Genomic DNA, 25,059 nt, shown 5'->3' with positions numbered 1-25,059 from the left:
TCTTTTACTGTTAGCTAAATTTATCAAACACAGAACACTTGTGGGTGTTCAGTAGTTCTTTTTAAATACAATTTGAGAAATGTTGAACTTCTTGATTGTAATAATAGGCAGTTTGCTTAAAATATCTCAGTTTAATAGAAGGTGAGCATCCAAAGAGTCTCCCCCACCACTTATGCTGACTGAACTACCTGTTACTTTTTGGGGAAGATTTTTATATTATTTTGAATAATTTTATTTAACCGGGGCTATTGCTTTAATGTATTTGTCTTGTCAAAGTGAAACATTATTTTCCTTAAACTTGTTCTCCTCCAGCAGCAAAGTTTTTTATGGACTGATCTTATTGTCTGACTTGTGTCTGATTGTTCTAGATGATACACATGAACCTTGAGCTCACCTATCCACAATATCCAGTGCCTTTCTGGTTGAAACAAATGATTTCTGTGTTTCAGGTGTCCGGCATAGATTTGCAGAATGCTTCACATGGGGAAGCAGTTGAGGCCATTAAGAATGCAGGAAACCCGGTGGTGTTCGTTGTTCAGAGCTTGTCATCCACACCAAGAGTAAGTTTTAATTCATATGTTCAAAAAATGTCACAATATTCTGCAAATCTGTTGACCAAACGTTTAACTTCAAGTATTCTCCTTATATTTTCATTGATATGCAGCTATATTATTACATGAAAAATTATCTGGTTCATAAAAATTTAGTCATTTGCTTCATTTTCCCTCCAGTTTTGTTCTCCTGGTCAAATTAAGTCTTATAGTTTGCATTGGTTTGAGTCTCGGAGGGTAGAGTAAAATAGACCTATTTTCTTTCTTTTTAGATTTTATTAAAAATTTATTTGAGAGGTAGATTTATAGACAGAGGGAGAGACAGAAAGGTCTTCCATCAGCTGGTTTACTCCCCAAATGGCCACTACGGCTGGAGCTGGGCTGATCCAAAGCCAGGAGCCTGGATTATCTTCTGGGTTTCCCACGCAGATGCAAGGGTCCAAACACTTGGGCTCTTCTATTGCTTTGCCATGCTGTGAGCAGAGAGTCGGATTGGAAGAAGAACAGCCAAGATACTAACTGGCACCCATATGGGATGCCAATGCTGTGGGCGGAGCTTAGCCACAATGCCAGCCCATAGACCCATTTTCAATTACTTGATTCCTTATTTGTGAGTTCTTGCTGACTTGAAGGCAAGTTACTTAACCTTTCTGGACCAGTTACTTTATTGATGAGATAGTTTCAACATCAAAAAGGTCAGATTTAACAGCATTCTAGAGATACTGTCCAGTGTTGTCTATATATTGAAGTATGTAAAAACACAAACATGTTGACATGTTACAATGTTACATGTTCTGTTGGGAATTCTGAATTTAGAAATAGCAGTATTCAGGCCGGCGCCGCGGCTCACTAGGCTAATCCTCCGCCTAGCGGCGCCGGCACACCAGGTTCTAGTCCCGGTCGGGGCACCGGATTCTGTCCCGGTTGCCCCTCTTCCAGGCCAGCCCTCTGCTGTGGCCAGGGAGTGCAGTGGAGGATGGCCCAGGTGCTTGGGCCCTGCACCCCATGGGAGACCAGGAAAAGCACCTGGCTCCTGGCTCCTGCCATCGGATCAGCGCGGTGCGCCGGCCGCTGCGCGCCGGCCACAGCGGCCATTGGAGGGTGAACCAACGGCAAAAGGAAGACCTTTCTCTCTGTCTCTCTCTCTCTCACTGTCCACTCTGCCTGTCAAAAAAAAAAAAAAAGAAATAGCAGTATTCAGTTATAAAACTTTACCTCTGTAATTTGTTACTCCTTTGATTTTGAGTTAAAACTCTAAAAGATGTCCATGACGGGATGTGTATTTAATAATGGGATAAGGGGGCCGGCGCTGTGGCTCACATGGTTAATCCTCCGCCTGCGGCACCAGCATCGCATATGGGCACCAGGTTCTAGTCCCGGTTGCTCCTCTTCTAGTCCAGCTCTCTGCTGTGGCCTGCGAGGGCAGTAGAGGATGGCCCAAGTGCTTGGGCACCTGCACCCACATGGAGACCAGGAGGAATCACCTGACTCCTGGCTTTGGATCGGCATAGCTCCGGCCTTAGTTGCCATTTTGGGAGTGAACCAACAGAAGGAAGACCTTTCTCTCAGTCTCTCTCTCTCACTAACTCTCTGTAAAATAAATAAATAAATAATGGGATAAGCGCAGAAATGTTACCATTAGGTCTTGTAAGTAGAAGCACTATTTATTTTGTTTATTTTGTAATGGAAGACAGTTGTTCAAAATGTAAGAAATTTGAACAGTAGAAAAATTTGCCGATTTTTAAAATGTTATTTCCTTTATAGTAGAATAATGTCTTGATTCCCAAACTTTTTTATGTCAGATTTGTATGTCAAACTGGGCAAATAGATGATTAACTATCTTTGCATACTCATAACGTGCCCGCATGCAGTGAGTGCAGTCTCTGTCCTGCCGCCCTGCAGTCTTGCCCTGTATTGCAGTGCAGTGCCTTACATTCTTAGTGCTACATTAATACTATAAGACTAACTGAAGTGAACTGAATAAAGTCCCCTTGTTGTCATAAAATTTAAAATGCAGAAAGCTATTTTGGAATCCAGTGTTTAACTCTTAGAATATTGAAATTGTAGTTGAGGCCATTGCTTTCATTTCTAGAAACTGAGCTCAGTAAGAAAATTGGTCAGATTATTCACTGCCAAATGATATTTCCAAAGAAACAATTTTGAATGAAAATGAGTCAATCAAATTATGCATTGGTGTGGGCAACTGTGAATGCCCTGCCAAAAAATATCCAAGGCACCCAAATAGGTTATAAAAATCAAACAGACAGAAGATCAACAAGGATACAGTAGATTTAATTGACACTATAGCCCAAATGGATCTACAGAACTTTTCATCCTACACTTGAAGAATTTACATTCTTCTCAGCAGTACATGGATCCTACTCTAGGATTAACCATATACTAGGCCATAAAGCAAGTCTTAGCAAATTCAAAAGAATTGGAGTCATACCATTCAGCTTCTCAGACCATAGTGGAATAATGTTGGAAATTAGCAACTCAAGAATGCCTAGAGCATATGCAAACACATGGAGACTGGACAACATGCTCCTGAATGAACACTGGGTCATAGAAGAAATCAAAAACGTTCTGGAAGTAAATCAGGATAACAACAACATATCAAAACTTATGGGATACAGCAAAAGCAGTATTAAGAGGAAAGTTTATATCAATAGGTGCCTACACCAAGAAATTGGAAAGGCACCAAATAAATGAGCTATCAATGCATCTCAGGGATCTAGAAAAAATACAGCAAACCAAGCCCAAATCTAGTAGGAGAAGAGAAATAATTAAAATTAGAGAAGAAATCAACAGAATTGAATTCAAATAACATTACAAAAAATCAGCCAAACGAGGAGCTGGTTTTTTGAAAAAATAAACAAAATTGACACACAATTGGCCCAACTAAACAAAAAAAGGAGAGAGAAGACCCAAATCAGTAAAATCAGAGATGAAAAAGGGAATGTAATGACAGACACCACAGAAATAAAAAGAGTCACCAGAAATTACTACAAAGAGTTCTATGCCAACAAACTGGGAAATCTATCAGAAATGGATAGAACCCCAGACACATACAATCTACCTAAATTGAACCAGGAAGACATAGAAAACCTAAACAGACCCATAACCAAGTCAGAAATTGAAGCAGTAATAAAGGCCCTCCCAACAAAGAAAAGCCCAGGACCGGATGGATTCACTGCTGAATTCTACCAGACATTCAAAGAAGAACTAACTGCAATTCTCCTCAAACTATTCAGAACAATCGAAAAAGAGGAATCCTCCCAAATTCTTTCTATGAAGCCAGCATCACCTTAATCCCTAAGCCTGAAAAAGATGCAGCATTGAAAGAAATTTACAGGCTGGCGCCGTGGATCACTAGGCTAATCCTCCGCCTTGAGGCACCGGCACACCGGGTTCTAGTCCCAGTCGGGGCACCGGATTCTGTCCCGGTTGCCCCTCTTCCAGGCCAGCTCTCTGCTGTGGTCAGGGAGTGCAGTGGAGGATGGCCCAAATGCTTAGGCCCTGCACCCCATGGGAGACCAGGATAAGTACCTGGCTCCTGCCATCGGATCAGCGCGGTGCGCCAGCTGCAGTGCACCAGCCGCGGCGGCCATTGGAGGGTGAACCAACGGCAAAAGGAAGACCTTTCTCTCTGTCTCTCTCTCTCTCTCACTGTCCACTCTGCCTGTCAAAAAAAAAGGAAGGAAGGAAAGAAAATTACAGACCAATATCCCTGATGAACATAGACGCAAAAGTCCTCAATAAAATTCTGGCCACTAGAATGCAACAACACATCAGAAAGATCATCCAGCCAGACCAGGTGGGATTTATCCCTGGTATTCAGGGATGGTTCAATGTTCACAAATCAATCAATATGATACACCACATTAATAGACTGCAGAAGAAAAACCATATGATTATCCCAATAGATGCAGAGAAAGCATTCGCTAAAATTCAACACCCTTTCATGATGAAAACTCTAAGCAAATTGGGTATAGAAGGAACATTCCTCAATACAATCAAAACAATTTATGAAAAACCTTCAGACAGCATTCTATTGAATGGGAAAAGACCCTGGAAGCACAGACACTCAAAGGCAAAATTAACAACTGGGATTACATCAAATTGAGAAGTTTCTGTACTGCAAAAGAAACAGTCAGGAAAGTGAAGAGGCAACCGACAGAATGGGAAAGAATAATTGCAATCTATGCAACCTATCAAGGGTTAATAACCAGAATCTACAAAGAAATCAAGAAACTGCACAACATCAAAACGAACAACCCACTTAAGAGATGGGCCAAGGACCTCAATAGACATTTTTCAAAAGAGGAAATCCAAATGGCCACAGACACATGAAAAAATGTTCAGGATCACTAGCCATCAGGGAAATGCAAATCAAAACCACAATGAGGTTTCACCTCACCCCGGTTAGAATGGCTCACATACAGAAATCTACCAACAACAGATGCTGGTGAGGATGTGGAGAAAAAGGGACACTAACCCACTGTTGGTGGGAATGGAAACTGGTCAAGCCACTGTGGAAGACAGTCTGGAGATTCCTCAGAAACCTGAATATAACCCTACCATAGAACCCAGCCATCCTACTCCTTGGAATTTACCCAAAGGAAATTAAATTGTCTTTTATTATTCTAAAAGGTATAGTTTTCATGGTGAATATTTTGTTTTCCAAATTTTGCTTGAGACGTTTGTACAGGAATGTTGCTCTGCTGTTGGAAAGATAATATAAACATTATGAGTGGCAGCTCCCATCTCAGAACTTCTGCTACTCAGCTCTAGCTGGTTTGTCCACTGGAGAACGGGGACCAAATATGGTTTTATTGTGTTTTAAGATTCTTCAGGACAGGGCCTCTGCTGTGGTGCAGCAGGTTAACGCCCTGATCTGAAGCGCCAGCATCCCATATGGGCACAAGTTGGAGACCTGGCTGCTCCACTTCTGATCCAGCTCTCTGCTATGGCTTGGGAAAGCATTAAAAGATTGTCCAAGTCCTTGGGCCCCTGCACCCACGTGGAAGACCTGGAAGAAGCTCCTGGCTCCTGGATTTGGATCGGAGCAGCTCTGGCCATTACGGGCAATTGGGGAGTCTACCATCAGAAGGAAGATCTCTCTCTCTCTCTCTCTTTCTCTCTCTTTCTCTCTCTTTCTGCCTGTCCTCTCTCTGTGTAACTCTGACTTTCAAATAAATAAGTAATTCTTTAGAAAAAAAAAAAAGATTCTTCAAGACAAGAAAGACATGCTTATAGACCCTCCAGTATTTATTCTTGGAATAAGGCTGTTTTGTGTGTTAATCAAAGAGAAAGCGTTAAGCACTAACACAATGTGTTGACATAGGAAACACAGACCGTATATGTGAATGTGTGATTACTGTAGTTATTCTATCAATAAGCATTTCTAAAACTGTCATTTATTCTTAATTTATTTCTTTACATTCTATACTGAAAGTGAAGAAAATTTCATCTGAAATTTCTTTTAGAGGGAAGTGGATTCTTCCTGTTGTTTATTTCATTTTTAAAGTTTTCTCTAGACAAACAGTTCCTTTTTCTGAGAGAGGAATTTTTTTTTAATCTGCCCATCTGTTATCAGATTTTATTCCAAGATTATCTGTTAGCTTCTCAGGTAGCCTTATTTATTTATTTATTTATTTTAAAGACTTCTCTATTTGAAAGGCAGAGTTACAGAGAAAGTTCTTCCATTCACTGGTTCACTCCCCAAATGGTCACCCTGGCCAAGTCTGGGCCAGGCCTAAGCCGGGAGCCAGAAGCTTTGTCTGTGTCTCTCACATGGGTGCAAAGGCCCAAGCAATTGGGCCATCTTTTGTTAAAAAATTTATTTATTTATTTATTTGAAAGGTAGAGTTACAGGTAGTGAGAGGGAGAGACAGAAAGCTCTTCCATCCACTGCTTCATTCCCCAAATGACCACAACTGGCAGAGCTGCGTTGATCTGAAGCCAGGAGCCAGGAGCTGCTTTCTGGTCTTCCACAAGGTTGCAGGGACCCAAGGACTTGGGTCATCTTCCACTGATTTCCCAGGCCACAGCAGAGAGCTGGATCAAAAGCTGAGAAGCCAGGACTAGAACTGGCAGCTATATGGAATGCCAGTGCCGCAGGATTAACTGGATTAACCCGCTGCACCACAGCACCAGCCTTATTTGGGCCATCTTTTGCTGCTTTCCCAGGCACACTAGCAGGGAACTGTGTAGGAAATGGAGCAGCCAGGATTTCTACCACTGCCATTATGGGAAGCTGGTATCACAGGCAGCAGCTTAAGCTGCTGAGCCCCAGTGCTAGTCCCTCAAGGAGCCTTTAAAAAAATCATTAAAGAGTTTATATTTTCCTAAGATGTTTTGTGAAAATAAATAAGTCCAAAAAATCTGTGCTATTGGCACCATTAAGAATTAAAATTATTTTTATGAAATTGAACTGTTTGATTCACTTATAAACATTTGAGCACAACCATGTGTCAGGCCCTCTCATCATGAGGGGTATGATGATAAATAATTCTGCATTCTTGCTCTCACTGTGCTTACTCTGTGATGGGAGTAGATTTGTAATTAGCATAATTCCTTATGCTAACTGATAGGGAGATAATTACTGAATATGCAGAGTGTGCTGGATACAATTGCTTGAAATGGGAGTAGAGTGATGAATGAGGTAAATATATCAGATAGTGATATACCTTATGTTCTGGGAATTTCCTTGGGTTGACCTTAAAACTTTAAATGTCGGGGCCAGTGCTGTGGCGCAGTGGGTTAACACCCTGGCATGAAGCGTCAGCATCCCATATGGGCGCCAGTTCAAGAACCAACTGCTCTACTTCCGATCCAGCTCTCTGCTATGGCCTGGGAGAGCAGTGGAAGATGGCCCAAGTCCTTAGGCCCTGCACCTGCGTGGGAGACCTGGAAGAAGCTCCTGGCTCCTGGCTTGGGATCGGCTCAGCTCTAGCCATTGCGGCCAGTTGGGGAGTGAACCAGCGGATGGAGAACCTCTCCTCTCTCTCTCTCTCTCTGCCTCTTCTCTTTCTGTGTAACTCTGACTTTCAAATAAATAAATAAATCTTTGAAAAAAAGCACAAAATTTAAATGTTCTTGCAAAATGAGGCATTTGGGTGACAGTCCGTATGGTGGCCTTCCTTCTTTAGTCTTACTTGTCTTCACTTTCTGTATCTACACACACATTTGTGAATTTATTTTCCCTGTTGTGTACTTGTGCATATGATTTTATGATATTTTAGCAGTATATATCTTGTCAGATTTCCCAAGTTTTATTCTTTGCTTTCAGTTGCACTTCACATATTTTTACTTTTTAGATAAAGTCTTAACGTTAAAGAATGTAACTCTTAAAAAATACATTAAGAAGTCTAATGATTAGGGACAGGCATTTGCCATAGTGATAAAGATGCTGCTTGAGGTACCTGCATACCATATCAGTGTGCATATGTTCCATTCCTGATTCCAGCTTCCTGCTGGGAGACAGTGGGTGATTGCTCCAGTAGATGGGTCCCTCCCACCCATGTAGGAGACCTAGACTGAATTTCTGGTTCCTAGCTTTGGCTTTGCCTGGCCAAAGCTCAGCCTTGGCAGACATCTGTGGATTAAACGAGTGAGTGGAAGATCTCTGTCACTGTCTGTCTGTCTGTCTCTCTCTCTCTCTCAAATTAAAAAAAAAAAAAAAGTTAATAAGAACTGGAGTGATTATAGCAATTAAACTGTTTCTTTTCTTCCCCCACCCTCTTTTGTGGTGGTAGGTCATTCCTAATGTGCAGAACAAGGTCTCCAAAGCCACCAAAAGCCAGGACCAAGACATACAAGAACAAAAAGAAAAGGTTAGTGGTATTATGAACCTCTTGAGATTTTTGAGAACATTTTTGAGTTCTTTGTACTTATTTGAACTGTAATTAATAAAAGCAATTTTTTAAACATGTAAGTTTACAAGTACTATATTTAATATAGTTCCTTCCTACAAATACAACTGATCTACCCTTGGATGAAAACCAAAAACCTGATGCGAAGGTATAAAAATGCTGTCAAGTACAGCCAGCTGCTTGACAACTCTCTCTTTCCAGTTCTTCTAGGCTGGGGGTTGTTTGTCTCCTCAAGGACTTGAGGATCACACTCAGGAGTCTCTGTCACGTCAGTCTTGCTGTTCTCTCAGCCAAGAAGTTCAGTCCCTACACTGGTCTTCTGTAAGAATCCTTTCTGTCCTTCAAGGACCAGGCCAAAGGTCATATCTACTGAAAAACTTTCCTTACTGCCATTCACAGTTGTGTTTTTGTTTTTTTGTTTTTTTACAGGCAGAGTGGACAGTGAGAGAGAGAGACAGAGAGAAAGGTCCTCCTTTGCCGTTGGTTCACCCTCCAATGGCCGCCACGGCCGGCGCGCTGCGGCCCGCGCACCGCGCTGATTCAATGGCAGGAGCCAGGAGCCAGGTGCTTTTCCTGGTCTCCCATGGGGTGCAGGGCCCAAGCACCTGGGCCATCCTCCACTGCATTCCCTGGCCACAGCAGAGAGCTGGCCTGGAAGAGGGGCAACCGGGACAGAATCCGGTGCCCCGACCGGGACTAGAACCCGGTGTGCCGGCGCAGCAAGGCAGAGGATTAGCCTAGTGAGCCGTGGCGCCGGCCCACAGTTGTGTTTTCCCACCCCTGTTCTCGAAGAATTCATTGATCTAAACTGCATTTTAGGACGTAGTGTCAAAGTAGGGATGAATTTTCGTTTTCCCCCATGGAGATCACTACTTTTCCCACCATTTTAAACTAGGCCCTCCACGATTCAGTGATTTGCAGTGCAGGTCTGTCCTCTCTCGCATTGTGAATGGGAGTCTGTTTCTGAGCTTTCTCTCTGTTCTGTTTGGTAGCTTGGTCTATTGTAGCACAAATGCTGCACTACCTAAATTATTAAAGCCTCGCCATAAATCTTCCTTTCTGGCACAGCACTTTCTTTCACATATTTTTTTTCCTTTATACATAGCTTAACTGTTTGTGTCCTTTTTCTTTCGCACATGAATTTAGAATCAACTTATCAAATTCCCCAAAAATATCTCAGGAATTTTCTTTGGAATCATGCCAAATGTGTAGATTAATTTTGAAAGAGTTTACATCTTTATGATGTTGAGACTTCATAATCACTAACATGACATAGCTTTCTATTTATTAAATTTTTGCTTTATTTTTTTCAATTTGCATAATTTTCTTCAGAAAACTTCATTTGATTTATTCAGATATGCTTAACATGTCTTGTTACTATCAGATATCTACTTAAATTTCATTTTCTGTTCGTTCCAAGAAGGTAGACATAAAACCAACTTTTATATTATTTAATTATTTGTTATCTCAAAGCATTATTTTCTTATCTTTTAATAACATAAAATAATCTAGGGTGGAACACTGGAAAAAGCAAAATACTAAAATTTAAAAATTAAAATTTCTTGCCGGCACCGCGGCTCACTAGGCTAATCCTCCACCTAGCGGCGCCGGCACACCGGGTTCTACTCCCAGTTGGGGCGCCGGATTCTGTCCCGGTTGCCCCTCTTCCAGGCCAGCTCTCTGCTGTGGCCAGGGAGTGCAGTGGAGGATGGCCCAGGTGCTTGGGCCCTGCACCCCATGGGAGACCAGGAAAAGCACCTGGCTCCTGGCTCCTGCCATTGGATCAGCACGGTGCGCCGGCCGCAGCGCGCCGGCCGTGGCGGCCATTGGAGGGTGAACCAACGGCAAAGGAAGACCTTTCTCTCTGTCTCTCTCTCTCACTGTCCACTCTGCCTGTCAAAAAAAAAAATTAAAATTTCTTATGAATGTACCACTAAGAATAAGCCTCTTAAATAGTTCAAGTGGTGCTTTCTGGTGTCCTTGTGCATTTGCTCCTTAAACTGGTTTTAATAAGGAAAGAATGTAAGTCTCAAACTCTAATACTATATCTGTATTTTTTAAATTTTGGTGTTTCCTATATAGAAAATAATTACTTTGGAAAAGGGCAGTTTTCTTTGTACCTTTCCAGTCTGATCTTCTCTGACTTTATTATATCTGCTAGGGCTTCAGTACTGTTACTTTAATAGAAATAGCGATAGTTAACATTCTGGTCATTTTTCCTGATATTTAAGGAAATGCTTTCAACGTTTCACTGTTGATAAAATGTGTGCTGTAGGTATTGGTGGATAATCCTGAAGGTTAAGGAAGTATTCTCTTTCACTTCTGTTTTTCTAAGAATTTTACCATGACTGTCATTGTCATTGAATTTTATCAAATGTATCTGCATTCACTGGGATATTATAAGGGAATGTGTATATAATTTTTTCATATTTGAATTCTTTAATGTGATAAATCACATTAATTTCAGAATGTTGAACCTACCTTCAATTCTTGGAGTAAAATTCACTTGGTCATGTATTTTTTGGTTGGTTGGTATTGGTTTCTTGGCCGTTGCTGGTACTGTTTCTTCTAGGGTTTATGCACAACAGAATATCTGAGACTAGATAATTTATTACGAAGCTGGGTGCACTTGGCTCTTGATTCTGGAGGCTGGGCATCTAAGAGCATCAGCCCAGCATCTGGTGAGGCCCTTGCTGTTGCATCACAGCATTCTGGAGGCATCAGCTGGCGGACAAGCAACCTGCCAGACAGCTCACGTTTATGTCGAAACCTACTAACCCATGAGTGGAGGAACTCATTCATGAGGGTAGAGTCCTCCAAAAGGCTCCACCTCTCCAGGTGGCCTCACTGGGGAGCAGCTTTCCAAGAAATGATATCTTGGGGAACATGTTCAGATCATCACAGTGATCATGAGTGAGGTTGGTCTGGGATTTTATATATCTACACTATCCTGTCTGGCTGTGGTTACAGTAAATTAATAACATGTATAGTATGAATATTTCTGCTTTTCAGTCCTCTGAGAATTTATGTGAAATGATAATTACAAATTTCTTCAAAATTAGGTCAGATAGTCCTGGGAAGCCATTACATGCCCATGTTTTCCATATGGAAAAAATTTAAAATACTGATCTAATTCTGTAACATTTAACGAACCATTCAGAGTTTCTGTGTCTTCTGTCCAACTTGATTTGGCTATTGACTCTTTTGTGGGAATGTTGATATCACCTACTTGTTTTATCATTGTTGGCATAAAGTTGTTCCTTTATTCTATTATTTTCATCATTCATCTTTGCTCCATCTATAGTTGTTCTTTTTCGTTCCCAATATACTTAATTTGCTTTATGTTTCTTTTGCTTTGTTTATCTTGAAAGTAATTTTTTTATTTAATTCTTCACTTTGAAGAATTAACTTTTTTAAAAAAAGATTTGTTTATTTATGAAAAGCAGAGGTACAGAGAGGCAGAGGCAGAGAGAGAGAAAGAGGGAGAGAGAGGGAGGGAGGGAGGTCTTCCATCTGCTGATTCACTCCCCAGATGACTGCAGCGGCTGAAGCTGTGCCCATCTGAAGCCAGGAGCCAGCAGCTTCTTCCAGGCCTCCCACATGGGTGCAGGGTTCCTAGGACTTGGGCCATCTCCTACTGCTTTCCCAGGCCATAGCAAAGAGCTGGATCAGAAGTGGAGCAGCCAGAACTTGAACCGGCGCCCATATGGGATGCCAGCACTGCAGACGGTGGCCTTACCTACTATGCCACAGTGCCGGCCCCTGAAGAATTAACTTTTGATCTATTAGTCTTCCTTGTTTTTCCTCTTGTCTGCTTTTTTTGTTTTTAACATTATGTTGTATCTTTGAGTTTATTTTCTTTATTCCTTCTGATGCTCTTTAGTTAGTTGCAAAGTTAATGAATTTTCAGCCTTCTTTCTTTTCTAAAATATTAACCTAAGACTGTGGATTTTCTTCTGTATCCTGACATTTTAAGTTGAATTTCCATTGTTCAGTTTTTAGCTTTTTTAGCTTTTTTTTAGCTTTTTTTAAAATTTTTTTGTTCAGTTGTTAAGGTTTTTTAGCTTTCAGCATGATTTCTCTTTTCTCTAAGGCTTATTTAGAAATGTATTTTAAACCTCCATGTTAATATTTTTTAAAGATTTTTTTTTATTTATTTGAACAGCAGAACTACAGAGAGAGAGGGTGAGACAGAGAAAGAAAGAGATCTTCTATCTACTGGTTCTCTCCAAATGGCTGCAACAGCTGGGCTGTGTCAGACTGAATCCAGGAACCCAGAGCTTCTTCCAAGTCTCCCATGTGGGTGCAGGGTCCCAAGCACATGGGTCATTTGCTGCTTTCTTAGGGACATTAGCAGGGATCTAGATTGGCAGTGGAGAAGCCAGGTCTCAAACTGGTACCCATACAGGATGCCGGGATCAAGAAGGTGGTTTAACCTGCCATTCCAAAATGCTGGCCCCGTTACTATTTTAAAAATATATTTTTGTTATTATTTTCTCACTTCTTTTAGTTATAATCAGAGAAACTTATTTGAATAATATTAATTCTGTGACATTGGTTGAGACTTTTCTGTGGCTTAGTGCATAGTTATTATTAAGTATTCTATTTGTTATTAAAAAGAATAGCTACTATCTAGTACTGAGTACAGGTTTCACACACATTTGTTAGGGCAATCTAATGAATTAAGTCAGATATTCTGTATAATTGCTGATTTTTTTTTTCCTGTTAGTATAGCCTAAAATCTCCCATTTGAAAAAAAAACTATTTGAGATAGACACAGAAGGAGCTCCTATCTGCTGGTACCTCTCTAAATACCTACAACAATCAGGCTGGGCTGGGCTGGGCTGGGCTGGGCTGGGCTGGGCTTGGCTTGGCTGGGCTTGGCTGGGCTTGGCTACAGCTAAGATACAGGAATTCCATCCAGGTCTTCCATATGTGTAGAAACACTTCAGTCATCACAACTGCATCCCGTGTGGAGTCAAAAGCCGGAGCTGGATATGGAACCCAGGCAATCCAGTATAGGACCTGGGTATCTTAAACTGGCGTCTTAACCACTAGGCCAAATGCCTTCCCCAGATCTCCCATTTTTGGTAGTAAAATGAGTCTATTTTTCATGTAGGTTTTTCTCCCATGTTTTGATATTTATTAGGTATGTACAAGTTTAACATTTTTATGTCTAAAAAACTGACCCTCTTATTAACAGATGGCAGTATTTAGTAATGCCTGAATGTCTATTTTGTCCAACATCTCTGAATCTATGCCAGCTTTCTTTTTGTAACTGTCTAGTATTTTTGGTTTGGGATTTTTTTTTTTTTTTTTTTTTTTTGACAGGCAGAGTTAGACAGTGAGAGAGAGAGACAGAGAGAAAGGTCTTCCTTCTGTTGGTTTATCCCCCAATGGCAGCTACGGCTGGCGCACTGCACAAATCCAAAACCAGGAACCAGGTGCTTCCTCCTGGTCTCCCATGCAGGTACAGGGCCCAAGGACTTGGGCCATCCTCCACTGCCTTCCCGGGCCACAGCAGAGAGCTGGACTGGAAGAGGAGCAACCGGGACAGAACCGGCGCCCCAACCAGGACTAGAACCCGGGGTGCCAGCGCCTCAGGCCGATGATTAGCCTAGTGAGCCACAGCACTGGCCTGGGGTATTTTTTTAACCACAAATATAAAGTGAATCCTCTGGTTTGTTCCACATCCACTAGGGCCATGACCTGGAAATATCCCTACCATCTCTCTGATCAAGATTTTTCTTTGTTTGATTTATTTGTTTTTAATCTTCATTCAGTACAGGTTTCAACCTTATTTTAAAAAAAATTTTTAAAGACATACCTAATTGAACATGTATATGGGGGCCAAATTGAGACACTGATTCTTTTTTTTTTAATTTCAACAATTGCTTTATTGAATTAGGGTCCAATATGTTTGCTCTACTTTTTTTTTTTAAAGATTTATTTCTTTTTTTGAAAGGCAGTTAGAGAAGAGAGAGAGGTCTTCTATCCTCTGGTTCACTCCCCAAATGGCCACAATGGCCGGAGCTGTGCAGATACGAAGCCAGGAGCCAGCAGCTTCCTCCGGCTCCCATGTGGGTACAGGGGCCCAAGGACTTGGGCCATCTTCAACTGCTTTCCCAGGCCATAGCAGAGAGCTGGATCAAAAGTGGAGCAGCCAGGATGCAAATCAGCACCCAAATGGGATGCTAGGGCATTACAGGCATTCGTTTTACCCCCTGTGCCATAGAGCCAGCCCTGAGACACTCATTCCTTGAGGATTTGGGGGAAAGGGTTGTTGAAAGGATAAGGAAAAGTAACATTAGGTTGTTAACAAGGTTATAGGATTGTCTGTCTAACCTGGTTCGCCACTGTCTTTTTTTTTTTTTATCTTTTTTTTTTCTTTTTCTTTTTCTTTTGTTTGACAGATAGAGTTGGACAGTGAGAGAGAATGACAGAAAGGTCTTCCTTCCATTGGTTCACCCCCAAAATGGCCGCTTTGGCCGGCGCTGCACGGATCCAAAGCTAGGAGCCAGGTGCTTCCTCCTGGTCTCCCATGAGGGTGCAGGGCCCAAGCACTTGGGCCATCCTCCACTGCCCTCCCGGGCCACAGCAGAGAGCTGGACTGGAAGAGGAGCAACCGGGACCAGAACCCAGTGCCCATATGGGATGCTGGCAAAACAGGTGGAGGATTAACCAAGTGAGCCACAGCACCATCCCCGCCGCTGTCTTTTGAGTTCAGATCTTCATCAGAAAGATTCTGTCCAGATATTCTGTGGCACATAGTGGTCAGGATGGTGTGGTTTCTTTTTTATCCATCTTTTAAAAAAGATTTAAAAAAGAAGGTCAGAGTTACACAGAGAGAGAAAGAGAGGGAGAGAGAGAGGTCTTCCATTCACTGGTTCACTCCCTAGATGACCACAATGGCCGAAGCTATGCCAGTCTGAAGCCAGGAGCCAGGAGTTTCTTCCAGGTCTCCCACGTGGGTGCAGGGGCCCAAGGACTTGTGTCATCTTCTACTGCTTTTCCAGGCCATAGCAGAGAGCTGGATCGGAAGAGGAGCAGCCGGGACTCTAACCAGCACCCATATGAGATGCTGGCACTCTAGGCTGCTGCTTTATCTGCTACACCACAGTGCCAGCCTATATCTATTGCTAATAAACACAGAATGTTGTGGTTGCTGCTTGCAGAAGTATTAGTTAGTGGTAAATTGCTGGTAATTACTTATTGTATTGTTTCTCAACTTTTAAGAGATGCTGGCTTTATTTTCAGGGATGGGAATTTGGGAAGATGCTATCTTTAGTCCATCTCCCCATCTTGCTTAACCTTAAGGGGGCACTTGGGACTCATTAAATCCCTAGCTCTCACTGGAGAAAAATGAGTAGACCCTGTATGATAATAGTTAAATAGAGGCCTGTAAAATACAATCTGTAGTGACAGAAGACAGATCGATAGTTCTTTGGGAATAGGATGCCAGGAGAAGAGATGGGAAAGAGAGATCAAAATGAGGCATGAAGAAACTTTAGGGGTTATAGTTATGTTCGATGTCTGTGCTGATACATTCATACTGTACACTTTAAAATGTACGCAGTTTTTTATATGACACTTTTATCTCAACATATCACTAAAAGCTGTTAAAGACAAAAAAATCCCCTGCCTTCCTGGACCATGCAGCCTAGTTGTGAGCAAGACAAGCAAGATGGGATTTCAGCAGCTGCCACATTAGAGCAATCTGTAGAAAAGATACATAGGCCCACAACATGGAACACCTGGAAGGACTGGCGTATGAACTCCAAGAGAGCTGGGACCTCATGTTTCTCATTATTACTTCATCCCATGGCCCACGACGTTGCCTGCCACCATGCATGTTTGTTGAATGAGAAAAAAAAAATCCTAAAAGCAAAGCAAATCAAAATCTCTGGTTTTAGGTCACCAGGGATTGACGGATACCCTTGTGGCAAGGGCCATGTTTAGTCCTCTGCTAGGCAGACCTCCTAACCTGGGATTTATAGTTGTTTCTAGCCTAAGTCTCATGTTCCAAACATTTTTAAAAATTTAGTCTGTCATGTGTATGTGGCTAAGAGAGATTTCTCAGAATATTTAGTCTAGCACATTGCTGGAACTTTGTCGTTGATTCATATGTTGATTCAAAGACCTGAATCTTTATCTGGTGTTTGTAGGAAACCTATAGTGAGCCAGTTGCTGTACAGCAGTGTGGGGATAGAACATCAAAAGGAAGCAGACAAGGTGTTAGCCTGTGGGAACACAGGTAGTAAACACCACAAAGATGAATAAACTGGCTACTCATTTCATCTCTTCTAGGAACACAGATAATTCCATCATTTTGGGAAAATTCCACACAAGGTATCAGGCAGGAAAAAAGATAAATGGATAATTGTGAACAACTTTGGCCTACTCTGTTAAACCAAGTTAAATTTCAGTACATAGCAAGGATATTTTCATTCAGTGAAAATCCAATAGGAGCCCAGCAATGCCAAAAGTCAATGTGTGTCTGTTCATCCGAGTTCTTTGCTGCAGAGTAAAACAAGGGGCCTCTCAGCAGTGCAGTGGGAGAACCTGCGTCAGAACCTGCATCTCCTTTACAGGATGGCATTTTAATGTTTTAGGCTGTTCTTTACATTATTACTTTTCTCAGAAATTAATGTTAAGTGCCAAGCAGTATCCTACACTCTATAATGAAAGAACACCCTCACCCTCAGAGCCACAAGGATGAGAGCAACAGGTAGTGAAATGAACAAAAGTGTAATTAGCCTGATAGTATAAATGTGCCTTGAGAGCACAGCCTTTCCAAAGCCAGATGATAACTGACCTCTTAAAAATTATTACCATTCTTCTTTCTTTAATACAAAAGCAATGTTCTGTAGAATTCCAAGCAATCAAAAAGGGGACAATAAAAATAACATGAAACTCACTTCTAACAGGGGTCTAGTTTAGAAATATAAATTTTGGCTTGAGATTACTCAGATTAAAAAAAAAAAAGAGGGACACGTATTATGCAGCAGTGAGTTAAGCTTCTGTTTGCAATGCCTGCAATCCCATATCCAAGTGCTGGTCCCAAGTCCCAGCTGCCAAGTGCTTGAGGCCGTGCTACCCATATGGAAGACCTGGATGGAGTTCTAGGCTCCTGAGTTCATCCTGGCCCAGCCTTGGCCCTTGTGGCCATCTGGGGAGTGAGCCAGCAGATGGACACTCTCTCTGTTTCTGTCCCTCCTTCCCTGCTTCCCTCCCTCCTTGTTTATTCCCTCCTCCCCTGTCTGAACCCTATCACTTTGCCTTTCAAGTAAATAAAATTAAAAAATAAAAAACCAAAAAAATTAATTAGCGGATTTTGCCCCAGGCAGCATTTTCTGACTGGTCTTGTATAATATAAATTGTGAAAGGACAGGTGATGAGGATGCAGAGAAATACTAACATTAACTGCATATCTAGGTTCCTCGCAGCTCTGGTATTTTCCTTCCAAATTTTCCTTCGTTGTTATTTTATGTGTTTTGTTCTTTCAGTGGGTTGTGGGCAATCTTCACACTGGGAAAATTGTTACTACAGAGACAGTAGAGGACTCTCTACTGTTACTTTCATTTTCTTTTCAAATATTATCTGGTAAAAAGATTGTCTTCCACTCAACAGTAATAGTCCCTAAAAATATAGTCTTGAAACTTATAAAAATGTATCTCTTCCAGATTTATACAAATGCTCCTCAGTTGACAGTGGAGTTTTAATTCCAACAAGCCCAGTGTAACTTGAAATTGTCTAAGTTGAAAATGCATTTGAGTACACCCAACCACTGAAGTTTCCTAGCTTGGTGACACTGCCTACCTTATAGTGTCAGTCGTTTCTGCTTCCTGATCCTAGGGCTAGCTGGGCACTGCGCTCCCTGTTGCTGCTATCCAGCATCACCAGAGAGAGCATCATACCACACAACACTTGTAGGAGCCCCGTAATACCAAAACTCAAAGTATGGTTGCTGCTGAATGTGTATGACTTTCATATCATCAAAAGTTGCAAAGCTATAAGTTAACCCATCCATCTCAAGACAGGGACCATCTGTGCTTAACATAATTAAGTGTTGTTATATGTAAATTATACTTCAATAAGATTTATGTTAAGATGTGCATCTATTCTAAATGAAAAAGCTGGACGTGCCAGACCCTGGGATTCAGAGGAAGCTTCTGACTGCATTTTACAAAGATCTAAATTTTCTCATGAATCTCCTGAGATCACTCAATTTGAATGCTCTGTGATTATTATAAATAGCAACAAGTAATGCAGCATTCCTCCAGCAATATTCCACCTAGTGCTATGCCTTAGAATTGGCTAAGATTAACATGTAAATGTTTGTAACATTCATATATATGTGTATTCAAACTTATATATATGTATATGTTGATAGCCTATAGTAAGGTGGGTATCATACAGCATTGTGTGAATGTTTTCATAGTCTTTTTATGTGTGTGTGTATGTTGAGATTTATATATTTATTTAAAAGGCAGAGATACAGAGACACAGAAGCAGAGACAGAGAAAGAGAGAGTGGTCTTCTATCCGCTGGTTCATTCCCCAGATGGTCACAATGGTTAGAGAGGACTGATCTGAAGCCAGGAGCCAGGAGCCAGAAGCTTCTTGCAGGTCTCCCATGCAGGTGCAGGGGCCCGAGGACTTGAGCTATCTTTACTGCTTTCCCAGGCTATAGCAGAGACCTAGATCAGAAGTGGAGCAGCCAGGACTTGAACTGCCACCCATATGCAATGCTGACACTACAGGCAGTGGCTTTACCTGCTATGCCATAGCGCTGGCCCCATGTATATTTTTTTTTTTTTTTAAAGATTTATTTGTTTATTTGAAAGGCAGAGTTACAGAGAGATCTTCCATCTGCTGGTTTGTTCCCTCAGTGGCTACAATGGCTGGGACTGGACCAGGCTGAAGCCAAGAGCTTGGAAGTCCATTCCTGTCTCCCACATAGGTGGCAGAAACCCAAGTACTTAGATGATCTTCCACTGCTTCCCCATATGCATTGGCAGAGAGCTGGATCTGAAGCAGAGTAGCTAGGACTCAAATCAGTGCCCATATGGAATGCTAGCATTGCAGGCTCAACCTGCTGACCACAACATTTGCCATGATGTTTTCATAGTGTTACATATTTTTTTGTTTTATATTCCACACCAATAAGATCATGGGTATTGGGGAGAAAATGCAACTGTTTCTAGATTTAAATTTTCTTTTTTTAAAATATTTATTATTTATTATTTTTTAAAGATTTATTCTATTTATTTGAAAGTCAGAGTTAGAGAGAGGAGAGAGAGAGAGGTCGTCCATCCACTGGTTCACTCCCCAGATGGCTACAACAGCCAGAGCTGAGCTGATCCGAAGCCAAAAGCCCAGGAGCTTCTTCCGGATCTCCCACATGGGTGCAAGGGCCCAAGCACTTGGGCCATATTCTACTTTTATTCCAGGCCATAGCAGAGAGCTGGATCAGAAGAGGAGCAGGGCCGGCGCCGTGGCTCAATAGGCTAATCCTCCACCTTGCGGCGCTGGCACACCGGGTTCTAGTCCCGGTCGGGGCGCCGGATTCTGTCCCGGTTGCCCCTCTTCCAGGCCAGCTCTCTGCTATGGCCAGGGAGTGCAGTGGAGGATGGCCCAGGTGCTTGGGCCCTGCACCCCATGGGAGACCAGGAAAAGCACCTGGATCCTGGCTCCTGCCATTGGATCAGCACGGTGCGCCGGCTGCAGCGGCGACCATTGGAGGGTGAACCAACGGCAAAGGAAGACCTTTCTCTCTGTCTCTCTCTCTCACTGTCCACTCTGCCTGTCAAAAATAAAAAAAATAAAAAAAATAAAAAAAAAAAAAAGAAGAGGAGCAGCTGGGACTAGAACCGGCATCCATATGGGATACCAGCGCTTCAGGCCAGGATTTTAACCCACTGCACCACAGCGCCGGCCCCTCTAGATTTAAATTTCCCAATCATTTTGGTAAGGTGAATCTGAATTATTGGTTTGTTGGGTATGCATGTATGTATGTATTTATCTTTTTTTTTTTTTTTTTTTTTGACAGGCAGAGTAGACAGTGAGAGAGACAGAAAGGTCTTCCTTTTGCCGTTGGTTCACCCTCCAATGGCCACCACGGCCGGTGCACTGCAGCTGGCGCACCGCGCTGATCCGAAGGCAGGAGCCAGGTACTTATCCTGGTCTCCCATGGGGTGCAGGACCCAAGCACTTGGGCCATCTCCACTGCACTCCCTGGCCACAGCAGAGAGCTGGCCTGGAAGAGGGGCAACCGGGACAGAATCCGGCACCCTAACCAGGACTAGAACCCGGTGTGCCGGCGCCGCTAGGCGGAGAATTAGCCTAGTGAGCCACGGCGCCGGCCCATATGTGTTTATCTTTTTAAAGGCAGAGCATCAGAGAAATTGAAAGAGACAGAGAGCCTCAACTGCTGGTTCACTTCTCAAATGTCCAAAACAGCCAGGTCTAGGACATGCTAAAGCCCAGAGCCAGAACTGCATCTGGGTCTCACATGTTGGTGGCAGGGAGCCAAGTACTTAGGCCATCACTTGCTGCCTCCCAAGTGCATTAGGAAGCTGGACTGGGAGCAGAGGTGGGACACCAGCACTCTGACTTGGAGTATAGGTGTACCATGCAGCAGCTTAGCCCATTGTGCCTCACTGCTCATCCTGGATGCTGGCATAAAAATACTCCTGAGTTAGTCATTTCTATGAAAAGGGAATTTTTTTTATTAAAAAGTCTGGCTGACAACAAAAGTTTAGCTTTACGGTTTTCTGGGAATATTAAGTTTAAATAATGCTTAATAGTCTCGGTAGGCCAGTCAAAAAGAGATCATTTAAGAGATTTATAGTTGATTTATTAATGTACTTTGAAGGTAGAAAATATTTTATACTCAAAATGAACAAGGGTGCTTATAAAGCTATATATATACCCAAAGGGTTGTAAGCTTCTGTCCTACATTATAGTCATGTCAAACATAGACCCAGAAATGTTGAAATTCAAAAAGCTGTCCATTCTAGTGAGGGCAAAACATACTGTTGTTAAAAAATACAAACAAGTGAAAGAGTAGCACACATATTCTCTGGTGCCTTTCAGCCAATACAGAATAGATCCTCATTCCAGTAACATCATAAACACCAAAACATCCAACTCCATTTATTACTACTACTAATGGGGAATAACTTAGCCCAAGGACATATTAGAACCAAACTTAGGGGCAGGCGCTGTGGTGCAGCGTGTTAACGCCCTGGCCTAAGCGCTGGCATCCCATACGGGTGCTGGTTTGAGACCCGACTGCTCCACTTCCGATCCAGCTCTCTGTTGTGGCCTGGGAAAGCAGTAGAAGGTAGCTCGGGAGTGCAGCGGAGGATGGCCCAAGTGCTTGGGCCCTGAACCCCATGGGAGACCAGGAAAAGCACCTGGCTCCTGCCTTCAGATCAGTGTGGTGCGCCAGCTGCAGTGCGCTGGCCGCGGCAGCCATTGGAGGGTGAACCAATGGCAAAGGAAGAATGTGTCAAAGGATATTTGAAGAAAAAGTAAAAACATGACTAGCCAAATTAGGCAAAACATGCAGATGCCTGGTATCTTTTTAGCTCGTTAACAAGGGAATCAAAACAATGTAAACCTCAGTTGGAAAGAATTGGAGAGGGTGAAGTATTTATAATTGTTGAAAGAAAAAATGCTTGGAGCTGGCGCTGTGCTGCAGCGGGTTAAAGCCCTGGCCTGAAGCACCAGCATCCCATTTGGGTGCCGGTTCTAGTCCCGGCTGCTCTTCTTCCAATCCAGCTCTCTGTTATAACCTGGGATAGCAGTGGAAGATGGCCCAAGTCCTCGGGCCCCTGCACCCACTTGGGATACCTGGAAGAAGCTCCTGGCTCCTGGCTTCAAATCGGTGCAGCTCTGGCCCTTGCGGCCATCTGGGGAGTGAACCAGCAGATGGAAGACTTCTCTCTGTCTCTACTTCTCTCTGCAATGCTTTCAAATAAAAAAAAAATCTTAAAAAAAAAAAAGAAAAATGCTTAAGATTCAAATTTAGATTGAAAAAAAAAAACTGGCTAATATCTTGCAGGGCAATAAAGCTATACCCTTTGGAGTTATCGTTTGCATCACTACCAGACAAAGTTTATATCCAGTGCTATCAAATAAGAAGCATTTGTATAACTGCCATTTTTTAAAACTTCATATATGTATGAGGGACCTAAGCAACATGAGTGACAATCAGTTGTTTAGTCATTCAGCTGATAGTTTAAGGGATAGCTTTGTGCTGGGGACTGTGTCTGAGCTGAGAGTACCAGGATCTGTCCTGTTGTCAACTCTCAATCAATCGCCTGGCCTAGTCATACAGTCATGGGTTCCAGGTTCTGACATTTGACCAAGTGAAGGTTGAAAATATGTTTTTAAATTTGCATCTGTATCAAACATGTATGTACATATTTTTTTCTTATCATTGTTCCCTAAACAATACTGTATAACTATTTACATACCATTTACATGATTTAAGATGTGATAGCTAATCTAGGTATGGGTTAAAGGATAAAGGAGGATGGATATAGGTTATATGAAAATACTGTGCTGCTTTAAATTCTAGACTTGAGCAGCCACCAGTTTGAGCATCTTCAGGGTTCCTGGAACCAATCACACAGGGACACTGAGGGATAACAGATAACAGGATACACCCTGCTTCAAACTGCTTTGCTACAGGGAGAGCCTGGCCCTGCCCTACTCTTCTGCTGTATGCAGCTGGAAGATTCCTTAAGTAATGGGCAACCTACAGGCAGAGTCAGGAGACCAGGACATGTTCATTTTGTAATGTTTTCAAGAGAATTGGTAGAAGCTAATTTACAAAGTTGGTTTTGGGGCTGGCGCTGTGGTGCAGCGGGTTAAAGTCCCGCCTGAAGCACCGACATCCCGTATAGGCACTGGTTTTATTCCCAGCTGCTCCTCTTCCAAACCAGCTCTCTGGTATGGCCTGGGAAAGCAGTACAAGATGGCTCAAGTGATTGGGTCCCTGCACCCATGTGGGAGACTTGGAAGAAGCTCCTGGCTCCTGGCTTTGGATCAGCTCAGCTCTGGCCGTTGCAGCCATCTGGGGAGTGAACCAGTGGATGGAAGACCTCTCTCTCTGTTTCTACCTTGCTCTGTAACTCTGACTTTCAAATAAAAGAAATCTTAAAAAAAAAAAAAAAAAAGTTGGTTGTACCATTTCCCTATAAATATTGAAAAATTTTACTAAAGGAAATTTGTAACTCCTAATATTTTTTGTAAACTGGCCATCTTTTTTTTTTCTGAGTTTTATCTTTTTGGAGAAAAAGGTTTACTGAAAGGTCATTTGCCTTTTTTCCAGCCAGATTATCTTTATTTCCCTCACTTTTAGATTGTTTGAATTTAAAAGGACTTAAAGAGCTCCCATGACCGCATTGCTGTATTCTCTTGTTGCTTCAGAAGTGTTTTTTATTTGACATCTTCTCTTCCTTCATCACTCTTGGGTTTTAGCAATTTTGGGGTTACTGCTTTGATTAGATATTATCTTACGTAGAGTATGAGTGTCTGCCTTTTGACTGTGGAAGGATTTATTGCATGCCTACTTTCGGAAATGGACCAGTCATCGTCCACTTATTGAAGTGCATCCTGCCATTAGTGGTAGTGTCCTATGAAGCGTAATTGAATGTACTTTATCGAAATCCTGGAGCAAAGCAGTTATTTTGGTATTTCTGGACTGCTTGAGTCTTTCGGCTCCTCTTGTTTTTAACGGCTTGAATCTGCAAAGTTTGGCATGTTTTATTTTTTCCGACATTCAAGAAATTGTCTCTATTCTGCAAAGGTAATCTGATCAGAGTTTTCTTCTCTTTAATTGTCTATATGAACCAAATATTGATGTGCTATATCATTTGATATATAAATTAAAAGCATACTTATGCAGAAAGAATTTCTCATTTTAAACATTTCTCTTTAAAATATTGAAATGTATGTTGATCATCTACTAATTAAAGTTAATACCTTTGTAGTTGGAAAGCATTGGTATTTCTAGTGTTTTTTTGGAGTAGAATCTAACTCCTACGATCAAAGAAAAACTTGTTGAATTAATACATTGAACAGGTTTTACTACTAACTTTATTTTAGAAATGCTTTTGATCTGATTTAGTTAATAATAGCAAATTAAAGCACCATAATATAAAGTCAGTATACATAATTGGCTTTCTCCCTGGGAAAAGAAATGCATTTTTCTGGGCTGATCAGGATTCTTAAAGCTTTTGCCTCTGAATTTCTGTTTTCTTTATTGGTGTGTTTATAGGACAGCCACTTACATAATAATTTAGGCATATAAGAACAAGCTGTATTTTTTTTTACATTCTTTGTGATATGACTGAAGTTGGATACACTCAAAATATTTCCAGATTATTTTTCCTGTTGGAAAATTATACAAAATAATTAATCCTTCTTTCAAATTGTGCGTTTTCAGAGACAAGGAACTGCTCCGCCTCCAATGAAACTGCCTCCTCCCTATAGCGCTCCATCTGAGGACAGCGAGGAGAGCGAAGGAGAACATGCATTTACTGACAGTGAGTCCCGTTCATTGTTCAGGGTGAATGCAGAATTTATTAAACGGTGCTTTAATGACTGTTGTACACC

The 25,059-nt window shown here is 41.9% G+C and overlaps 1 protein-coding gene across 23 annotated transcripts in view; it reads left to right on the top strand.

Annotated features, from left to right (window-relative positions):
• Window positions 1-25,059, top strand: part of PATJ (PATJ crumbs cell polarity complex component) — a 452,303-nt gene that overhangs the window by 206,564 nt on the left and 220,680 nt on the right. For all 23 annotated transcript variants that reach the window (XR_016237308.1, XM_089337289.1, XM_070078398.2 and 20 more), the window contains exons 25-27: window positions 450-560; window positions 8,312-8,389; window positions 24,890-24,989. Coding sequence is in view for 22 of the 23 variants with exons in the window: in XM_089337289.1 (XP_089193415.1) it covers window positions 450-560; window positions 8,312-8,389; window positions 24,890-24,989 (289 nt within the window). In the remaining variant the exon portion in view is untranslated. The remainder of the gene's footprint in view (window positions 1-449; window positions 561-8,311; window positions 8,390-24,889; window positions 24,990-25,059) is intronic.

This window comes from Oryctolagus cuniculus, chromosome 7, assembly GCF_051225735.1.
Source record: "Oryctolagus cuniculus isolate XC-2025 breed Fujian yellow rabbit chromosome 7, ASM5122573v1, whole genome shotgun sequence".
NCBI classification, from domain to species: Eukaryota; Metazoa; Chordata; class Mammalia; order Lagomorpha; family Leporidae; genus Oryctolagus; species Oryctolagus cuniculus.
Note: the sequence above shows the minus strand (reverse complement) of the source record. Positions and strands in the feature narration are given on the sequence as shown.